Here is a 10995-nt window from a genome sequence, read left to right as displayed (position 1 = left end):
GTTGTTTAGTTTTACCTTGAGACTAATTAATGGTGGAACTATTAGTTTTTTGGATCATTATTATTCACTTCTACCTCTAATATAAAATTGTTTACGTGTTTTGTTTTTTCTTCATCGTTTTTTCTATCTTTGAACCAGCATTCGGTTTCAGGATGAAATCTAATACCTTTGTTTTTATTTTTGTAGAGTTTACAAGGTATCTCTTCGCTTTTGTCTTTGTTATTGACTTTATATTTTTTTGTTTCTAAATTTTTCTTAGAAGCTAAATGTTCCAATTCACCTATTTCATTATGTAGGTCTTCAGTTTTCTTTAGTTTCTCTCTGTCAATTCTATCAGCTACGAAATTTGGCAAGCCAATAGCGATTAAATCTATCAGTGTTCCATCATCAATGGGCTTTCTTACTTCTAATAAAAGTTTTTCTTTTTTTAGTGCGTAATCAAGCATGGAGCCGGTTTGATATTTAAATGACATTGCATATCTTATTGGTTGGTCTTCCTTTACTAGAAAATGTATCATAAAAGTTTTTTTCCAATCTTCCAATCTTCCTATGCTGCATTGTTCACATTCTTTTTCAAAATTCGCGTTTGAATTTTTTCCATTAAATCTTTCAATATCATAATTAATCGCATTCAGAGATCTAACTTACCGACCTAATTGCGCGTTAGCTTCAATAAGAGTGAGGATAATTAATCCTTACCATAAATACAAAATTTGACAACAATCGGCCCACTACTTTCGGAGATTATCTGTCTAATAAAAATCCGGGACGGCAGACAGACGAACAGACAGACGGAAGGAAAACATATTTAATATTTAACTAGGATTTAAAACAACAAAATTTTCAGACGATCACGTCTCAGTTGTTTCAGAGACGCACCGAAACGGGGGACCTATTTTTCATATTTTAAAAGCTACGAGACGTCTAGAAAACATCAAAGATTTCTTGATCTACATGTTCATTGAAGTTTATTTAATATCATTCTTGTGTTTCTTCGAAATCATTAGTTTTCTTTTTTATTTCCAGTTTTTCATTTTGTATCAATTTGAATTGTTTTATACAATCTAATCCAACTAAAAATTCTTGGTTAAAATTTTCATTATTTATTATCAATACATTTATCTTTTCTTCTATATTTAATATATTTACTTTTAATACTATCATTCCATCTGATTTATTTACACCATTAATTGTCTTCAAGTTAATATTTTGCATCGTGTTATCCTTTTTTGGTTTCAAACGTATTAGTTTTGAATTTATCAATGAGACATTTGAGCCTGCGCCATAAATAGCAAATACTTCTAAGATGTCGTTTAGTTTTACCTTGAGACTAATTAATGGTGGAACTATTAGTTTTTTGGATCATTATTACTCACTTCTACTTCTAATATAGAATTATTTACGTGTTTTGTTTTTTCTTCATCGTTTCTTCTATCTTTGAATCATCATTCGGTTTCAGAATGAAATCTAATACCTATGTTTTTATTTTTGCAGATTTCACAAGGTATCTTTTCGCTTTTATCTTTGTTATTGACTTTATATTTTTTTGTTTTTAAATTTTTTTTCCTGGGTGTAGTCGCGCACTACGACCAGAAGCGTCGTGAAGGGATTCATGTGCTGGACCCAGCACCAATAAATAGATCAATTTGTGCATTTATTTCGTTTAATTTCTTGTACAACATCGAGAATCAGCATTATTAAAGCTTTTTTAGAGCGGATAGTACTCCTTTCTTTCCGCTGATTAAAATAAAAGAAAAATATTAAATATTCAAAAACGTATATTTAACTACGATAGATGTAACCTTACATAATTTATTATCGCTAGTCGTCTTTGTGAGACAAATAATTATCTACGTAAAACTTAGTAAAAAAGTAAATCAAAACCACCATATTACAAAGACCGAGGCCAGAAAGAATCTTCGAATAATCACAGTGTGGGTTTAGTAGTGAAACTATAGCAAAGAACAACAGAATCCAATGCTGTACCTAAAAATACACGTAATTTAAATACTTGAGAAACTGTCTACAATCATACTTACTAGCTGCAGTATTGTAATATATTTCTTCCACCAAAGTACACTTTTGTTTTGTAGTGAGGACACAAGATAATAAAGGTACATAACAGAGTGCACAAATGTGTTACCTACACCGACATAAAACGCGAACCCACCAGGGTAGTACGCACCACAGTACCACGCCATCGCAAACGTGGTAATATGATGGTAAATATGCAAAAAACTAACCTGATTATTTTTTTTCCGAAGCACCATGAAGACCTAAAATGGGTATAATTTACAAAAATTAATCGGCTGTGACCAGAACCCACCGTATCCATAAAATCGAATATTTTAAGAATGTAGTAGTAATAGTGCACTGCCAGAGTGTCAACAAGATCTTCATCCTCTTTATGAAGTGGTCGAAAACACAGATATCCACCCCTCGGTCGCAGTTTTAGTAACTAAAATGTGTGTTTTAAATATTGCGCAGATTAACGTTCACTTTTAATATTGCCTGCAGACACAGGAGAGCATTTAAGAGTATTTGGACGAAGTTGTAGACGAGAAGAATTTCTTTTAGTTGAAACGCTGGTCTATTTTTCATAAAGTACGGTCCTACTTTGGTGACTAAGGCTACATAGGTAGCCACAATAATCACGGCCTGACACGGCGAACATAGCAAATTTTGGTCCTCGTCAAATAATTCTGAATCAGGGTTAGTAAATTGAAAAATCTGTTGAAATGATACTTACCAAAAACTGCCATTTCACGAACAATTCTGGTTTAACAAATAACTCACTAGAATACTCATTAATTGCCAACAATGTCGTTATTATGATAATTAATTCTGTTTTGGTGGTAACGGGTCAACAGAGTCAAAAATTAGAATACAGGATGATATTCAAATTACGTGAAATTTTTAGAAGTTTCTTTTGGCTAAAACTACCGAGTTAACAGTTCAGAATTAGACAACTGAATTGATTAACCGGTCATGTGAAACCCATTGCCCATACGTTCCATAAATTACGCTGGCCTATCACACCGTCCTTAATTTTTAATGACACTTTCATGTCTATTGACATTAAAGATTAGTTGATGATTAGTTGTAACATTTGAATTTTATTGCACGGTGGACACGGTGCTGACGTTTTTCCCCAATGTCATTTGCTCGAACAGATTTTCGTGGCTGTTTTGCAAAGACAGGGTAGAGCGTATGATATGCGACAGGTTTTTTGGACACAGAGATGTGAACTGTGTGTCTGTTATACCCGATAGTTACTCAAGAATTAGTAGACAGTAGGTCGTAACTTGACACAGTTTTTAAATAACAAAGAATTAAAAAGGAATGATTTTTGTCGCAAAATGAAAACAATGTACAATTTACATTGTCAAGCCGTATTCTTATAGGCAACCCACCACTCAGGTTGTGTGTTTCAAGAGACGAGTGACGTAATTTTGTGACATAATAGGCAACAATAATCTTTTTTTTTTCATTTTTCTTGTTCGGTATTTTCGTAAAAACGCACTTAAATAAATAGAGTGTGATTCAAAATACACGAACATATGCCATATTTTGTCCGCTCTCTGTTAATTATACACTACCGTCACAAATGCCACAAGTTTCGCATATCAGTATAAGTATACCCACTTACCATATCACACAATGATAATGAATATTGCGTTGTTATTACCGCAATAGTCATGTCGACTTTACATTAAATTCGATTCAAAATTTTAATACTGAATTTCTGAATTTTCGTTTGCGCTTCTTGGGTAAATCTTTATTATATTCTACTGATAAGTAAGTATAAGATAATCAGTGGCAGTTTTCCAATGAAAGTGAGAGTGAAACCTCTTAATCTTAAAGAAACTTTTATAAAAACATTAATAATAATAAAAATAATAATACTAATATCACACACTTCAAACAAATAAGTTAGTCCAGATGACATTAAAATGGGAAGCAAAATATTTACGTAATACTCAATCATTGTATGCAAAAAGTTCCCAAACAATATGCATTATTAACCAAACAACCACAACCAAGGAAACAGTCTTGTAGGTCAAGCGACGTCCATTAAACCTGTTAAAAATTTTATTATTACTGCCACATTTCCATGATTTTGGAGTTCATGCAAACACAATACACGTATACAGATATTCTATGGTAACTAAAGTAAAACGATTTTATTAGAGTTGGAGTTTAAAATATTTGTAAATCTGAAAAGGTTAACTGTGAATCAATAAGGTTTTGGTCATTGGTGTAATAAGTAGAAAACCAATAATTTATTCTGCGAATATAATCTAGGAGTATTATATAACATTTCAGCCGAAATTTTTCACTGGCTACGATAAGATAAAGAATAGAATTGGACTTGGAATAATTAAGAGAAATGGGGGACGAAGAAAATACCAGGAAGAGGAAGAGCGACAGAAGAGGAAGACGAATCTGATACGGAAAAGATATCAAAAAAATTGGTCTAAAGAGTTTAGACAGTACTTCCCTCGCTGTCGGAAACTTGACGACTGCATGCCTATTGTATTTTTTTTCTCATTACATTTTTGTAGTGGGAATTTAAAAAAAATTGCGATCACGTCATCAACATTTTTGCAAGGACACGTATATCAGTTGGGATAGATGTAGTGTAATACTAAGAATAAAATTATTGTATTCCCAAATTTTCGGGAAAATGCATTGGGTCGTTTTGAATATTGATTTCTTATAATCAATAAAATAACGAAACAATTTACTCAGGTATACGGCGCCGGTGTGTAATATGTAGAGAGCGGATTTCTGTCGGGCTAGGCAAGGCCAAACTCGGTACGGCTCGTACGGGATGCGAATTCATTGCGATTGCGGACTGCACTTCGTTTATTTGAGATTAGAATAAAGCTGTTTCGTTGCACTCTGCTGCTAATTCCCGTTCTCATTTACTTAGCCGTTTGATTAATAAATCGTTAATTATATTTATGGAATTAATACCGATTAAATTCAGTGATTATCCATCACCCGCCATTGAGTCCCGGCGTTCCAGCGCGTCGCCACTTATAATCGTGACGTAGCCCGACAGAAATCCGCTGTCTAGTAATATGAGAGGCAACTGAAAATCGTTTATGTATAAACATTCTTAATTTAAGATGACAAGCGTAACAGCATACGTGAGAGTCAAACAGAGAAACTGTAAACAAAACGACCATCGGTTTTATTGCTTCGACTCCCGCTTATTATATATAAAAAAAAAATTGGTCTAAAGAGTTTAGACAGTACTTCACTCGCTGTCGGAAACTTGACGACTGCATGCCTATTGTGTTTTTTTTTCTCATTACATTTTTGTGGTGGGAATTTAAAAAAAAATTGTGATGACGTCATCAACATTTTTGCAAGGACACGTATATCAGTTGGGATAGATGTAGTGTAATACTAAGAATAAAATTATTGTATTCCCAAATTTTCGGGAAAATGAATTGGGTCGTTTTGAATATTGATTTCTTATAATCAATAAAATAACGAAACAATTTACTCAGGTATACGGCGCCGGTGTGTAATATCTAGAGAGCGGATTTCTGTCGGGCTAGGCAAGGCCAAACTCGGTACGGCTCGTAGGGGATGCGAATTCATTGCGATTGCGGACTGCACTTCGTTTATTTGAGATTAGAATAAAGCTGTTTCGTTGCACTCTGCTGCTAATTCCCGTTCTCATTTACTTAGCCGTTTGATTAATAAATCGTTAATTATATTTATGGAATTAGTACCGATTAAACGTGACGTAGCCCGACAAAAATCCGCTGTCTGGTAATATGAAAGGCAACTGAAAATCGTTTATGTATAAACATTCTTAATTTAAGATGACAAGCGTAACAGCATACGTGAGAGTCAAACAGAGAAACTGTAAACAAAACGACCATCGGTTTTATTGCTTCGGCTTCCGCTTATTATATAAAACATTGGGTTTTATTTTAATTCTTGACGGTGAAATTCATAATTGGTTGATTATAAACATGTCTATTCCACATTCGCGGAACCAAGTGACGGCATAAAACAAATGCAGGTCTGTAATGTTAAAGTCGATGTAAATAAGCGTGCTACCCTTATGTTTCAACCGAGTTTTTCCTTTGACAAATTTTATGTCTACCAAATTGGGTTGGTTGGGGTGTAATACTAATAATAAGTGTTGCCTTTAATTTAATCAATAAAATAAATTGACTTCATTATTTTTTTTGAACCACCTCTTAAGAAAATCTAAAAAATATGAATGGAATGATAAATCACAAGTACAAACTCATCATATTTTTTGCATTTTAGATAGGATTTATTCAGCAAAATTTAAGGGTGACGTCATCAATTTTTTTAGGAGGGATGAACAACGAGCATAATAAATGTTTAGTCAAAATATATTTGCTTATCCCCTCCAAAAACTTGATGACGTCAGCTCGAAAATTTGCCGAATAAATCATATCTAAAATGTACAAAATATGATCAGTCTGTACTTGTGATCTATCACTCCATTCATATTTTTTGGATTTGCATATACAGGGTGATTCAAGAAAATAAATAAAAGCGTAAATTTATTTTACTGATTTACTCAGGAACTACAAAACCGAATGCTTCGAAATCTTGAAGATATTTTAAAATTATCATAAGCATGGTAAATTTTTGATCAAAACGTATTTGGTCGTCCCCCCTAAAAAATTTATGATGTCACCACAAAATTTTGCTGAATAAATCCTATCTAAAATGTACAAAATATGGTGAGTCTCTTCTTGTGATTTATCATTCCATTCAAATTTTTTCGATTTGCATATACAGGGTGACTCAAAAAAATTAATGAATGTGTAAATTTATTTTATTGATTTAATCAGGAACTACAAAACCGAATGCTTTGAAATCTTGCAGATGTTTTAAGGTTATAAAGAGCATAATAAATTTTTAGTCAAAATATATTTGGTTATCTTCTACTAAAAACTGATGACGTCAGCTCAAAAGTTTGCCGAATAAATCGTATCTAAAATGTACAAAATATGATGAGTCTGTACTTGTGATTTATCATTCCATTCATATTTTTGGATTTACATATGCAGGGTGACTCAAAAAAATTAATGAAGGCGTGAATTTATTTTATCGATTTAATCAGGAATTACAAAACCGAATGCTTTGAAATCTTGGGAATATTTTAAAGTTATTATAAGCATGGTAAACTTTTGTTCAAAATGTATTTGTTCATCCCTCCTAAAAAAATTGATGACGTCACCCTTAAATTTTGCTGAATAAATCCTATCTAAAATGCAAAAAATGTGATGAGTTTGTACTTGTGATTTATCATTCCATTCATATTTTTTAGATTTTCTTAAGAGGTGGTTGATGAAGTCAATTTATTTTATTGATTAAATTAAAGGCAACACTTATTATTAGTATTACACCCCAACCAACCCAATTTGGTAGACACAAAATTTGTTAAAGGAAAAACTCGGTTGAAACATAAGGGTAGCACGCTTATTTACATCGACTTTAACATTATAGACCTGCATTTGTTTTATGCGCTCACTTGGTTCCGCGAATGTGAAATAGACATGTTTATAATCAACCAATTGTGAATTTCACCGTCAAGAATTAAAATAAAACCCAATGTTTTATATAATAAGCGGAAGTCGAAGCGATAAAACCGATGGTCGTTTTGTTTACAGTTTCTCTGTTTGACTCTCACGTATGCTGTTACGCCTGTCATCTTAAATTAAGAATGTTTATACATACACGATTTTCAGTTGCCTCTGATACGTATACGTGAGTAAATTGTTTCGTTATTTTATTGATTATTACAAATCAATATTCAAAACGTGTCCTTGCAAAAATGTTGATGACGTCATCGCAATTTTTTTTTAAATTCGCACTACCAAAATGTAATGAGAAAAAAAACACAATAGGCATGCAGTCGTCAAGTTTCCGATAGCGAGGGAAGTACTGTCTAAACTCTTTAGACCAATTTTTCGTCCTTGTTGTCCTTTTTCGTGCTTTTCGTCCGTTTTCGACCTTTTTCGTCGTTTTTCGTCCTCTTTAGTCTTTTTCGTCCTTCTTCGTCCTTGATATCCTTTTTCGTCCTTTTCGTCCTTTTTCGACCTTTACCTGCTTTTCCGTCCTTTTTCGTCCTTTTCGTCCTTTTCCGTCCTTATTATCCTTTTTCGTAATTTTCGTCCTTTTTCGTCCTTTTTTTTTTAATTTCTACTTCCCGAGCGTAAGCAAAGGAAGCATTGTAATCGAGTCCGTCGGTCAACTCTCTACTTTTACATTTTCTCGATCTTTCATGACCCCTAGAAGACGCAGAAATAGGTCTCCCATTTCCGTCTGTCTGTCCGTCTGTCCGTCTGTCTGCCGTCCCGGATTTTTATTAGACAGATAATCTCCGAAAGTACTGGACCGATTGTTGTCAAATTTTGTACTTATATTAGGAATATCATGTAGATGGTAAAACGCTAACCAAAATTTGTCTAATCATCCCCACCACTAATGCGATGACGTCACTTCAAAATTGTACATAGTAAATGGGTTGTAAATTGTATAAAATGACATAGTCCTAAACATGTAGTTTACGACTCCGAATTGAGTTTTTACCCGAAACGTCCAGATTTTTGGAAAAAAAATCAAAATTATAAAACAACATTTTGCAATTTAATTTTGAATCTGCTAATCCGAATGTTTTGAAATTTTGCAGATATTTTAAGGCTATAAAGAGCATCATAAATCTTTACTCAAAATATATGTGGTTATGCCCTCCAAAAACTTGATGACGTCAGCTCAAACGTTTGCCGAATAACTCCTATCTAAAATGTACAAAATATGATGAGTCTGTGCTTGTGAAATATCACTCCATTCATATTTTTTGGATTTGCATATACAGGGTGACTCAAAAAAATTAATGAATGCGTAAATGTATTTTACTGATTTACTCAGGAACTACAAAACCCAATGCTTTGAAATCTTAAAGATGTTTTAAAATTATCATAAGCATGGTAAATTTTTGATCAAAATGTATTTGGTCGTACCCCCTAAAAAAATTGATGACGTCACCACAAAATTTTGTTGAATAAATTCTATCTAAAATGTACAAAATATGGTGAGTCTCTTCTTGTGATTTATAATTCCATTCAAATGTTTTCGATCTCCATATACAGGGTGACTCAAAAAAATTAATAAGTGCGTGAATTTATTTTATTGAGTTAATCAGGAACTACAACACCGAATGTTTTGAAATGTTGCAGATGTTTTAAGGCTATAAAGAGCACCATAAATCTTTACTCAAAATATTTTTGCTTATCCCCTCCAAAAAATTGATGACGTCAGCTCGAAAATTTGCCGAAAAAATCCTATCTAAACTGTACAAAATATGATAAGTCTGTTCTTGTAATTTATCACTCCATTCATATTTTTTGGATATGCATATACAGGGTGACTCAAAAAAATTAATGAATGCGTAAATTTATTTTATTGATTTACTCAGGAACTACAAAACCGAATACTTTGAAATCTTGATGATTCTTTAAAGTTGTCATAAGCATGGTAAGTTTTTGATCAAAATGTATTTGCTCATCCCCCATAAAAAATGTATGACGTCACCACAAAATTTTGCTAAATAAATCCTATCTAAAATGTACAAAATATGATGAGTCTTTTCTTGTGATTTATCATTCCATTCATAGTTTTTAGATTTGCATTTACAGGGTGACCCCAAAAAATTAATGAATGAGTAAATGTATTTTATTGATTTAATCAGGAACTCCAGAACCGAATGTTTTGAAATCTTGCAAATGTTTTAAGGTTATAAAGAGCATAATAAATTTTTAGTCAAAATATATTTGGTTATCTTCTACAAAAAACTGATGACGTCAGCTCAAAAGTTTGCCGAATAAATCCTATCTAGAATATACAAAATATGATGAGTCTGTACTTGTAATTTATCATTCCATTCATATTTTTTGAATTTGTATATACCGGGTGACTAAAAAAAATGAAATCTACTGCGAAAAACAAACATAATAGACATGTAGTCGTCACGTTTCCGACAGCGAGGGAAGTACTGTCTAAACTCTTCAGACCAATTTTTTGATATATCTTCTGCCGTATAGTAAGGTAGTATTTTGCTTTGCATTTGTTTTATGCCTATGTGGCAAAATTCCTTATGGATATTTTTTATAAGTTTTTTACAACTCTTCTGATAATACAATTTTATTCTTCTTCCTTTCTTTTCTATAATATAGATTATCTTCAAATATTAGATTATTTTTATTATTTGTTAAATTTTCGTTACCCTCTTGGTCTTGTATGATACCCTCTATTTTTATTAGACTGACAATTTTTAATTTATCTTCTTCACTGCTACCACTTAGGACCATGAATTTTTGCCAGTGACATAATTATATTGTGACCTATTCCCCAATTTTTTTTTTGCATGTATTTCGCAGTCAGCCTGTATTTATCTACTATGAGATCTATTCTGGCTTCGTAATCCTTTACAATCCCTATATCGTATTTGTCTTTTGCAAATATATTTTTATATTTCTCTATAAGATTTTTATCATTTTTTCTTGATGATGGTTCAAGTGATTTGTCAAGATTTCAAAGTTTTCTTGATCTACATGTTCATTGAAGTTTATTTGATATCTTTCTTGTTTTTTTTTCAAAATCATTAGTTTTCTGTTTTATTTCCACTTTTTCATTTAGTCTCAGTTTGAGTTTTTTATACAATCTAATCCAACTAGAAAGTCATGTTTAAAATTTTCATTATTTATTATGAATACATCTATCTTTTCTTCTATATTTAATATTTTTACTTTTAATGTTATAATTCCATCTGATTTATTTACACCATTAATTGTCTTCAAGTTAATATTTTGCATCGTGTTGTCCTTTTTTGGTTTCAAACGTATTAGTTTTGAATTTATCAATGAGACATTTGAGCCTGCGTCATAAATAGCAGATACTTCTAAGATGTCGTTTAGTTTTACCTTG

At 32.1% G+C, this 10995-nt stretch overlaps 1 protein-coding gene across 1 annotated transcript; it reads right to left on the bottom strand.

The window, feature by feature from the left end:
- Nucleotides 1-1821: 1821 nt before the first annotated feature.
- On the bottom strand, nt 1822-2799 carry LOC135138916 (very long chain fatty acid elongase 4-like). Its single transcript, XM_064068948.1, has 5 exons — nt 2750-2799; nt 2512-2702; nt 2327-2458; nt 2040-2276; nt 1822-1986 (listed from the first exon to the last, which is right to left on the bottom strand). Exons 1-5 carry the CDS (start codon nt 2760-2762, stop codon nt 1822-1824), a joined length of 738 nt encoding a protein of 245 aa, XP_063925018.1. The 5' UTR covers nt 2763-2799.
- Between the last annotated feature and the right edge of the window lie 8196 nt (nt 2800-10995).

The sequence above is a fragment of the Zophobas morio genome, unplaced genomic scaffold (genome assembly GCF_036711695.1).
Source record: "Zophobas morio isolate AGI-343-1 ecotype UQ-CSIRO unplaced genomic scaffold, CSIRO_AGI_Zmor_V1 ptg000030l, whole genome shotgun sequence".
NCBI classification, from domain to species: Eukaryota; Metazoa; Arthropoda; class Insecta; order Coleoptera; family Tenebrionidae; genus Zophobas; species Zophobas morio.
This window is presented reverse-complemented; position numbering and strand designations above follow the sequence as displayed.

What these genes read in the sequence shown, in the direction of transcription:
- LOC135138916 (XM_064068948.1), bottom strand. An exon ending in ATGCTCTCCTGTGTCTGCAG is followed by an intron (nt 2,459 to 2,511) that starts GCAATATTAAAA and finishes CACACATTTTAG; the next exon opens with TTACTAAAACTGCGACCGAG. An exon ending in TATTCGATTTTATGGATACG is followed by an intron (nt 2,277 to 2,326) that starts GTGGGTTCTGGT and finishes TACCCATTTTAG; the next exon opens with GTCTTCATGGTGCTTCGGAA.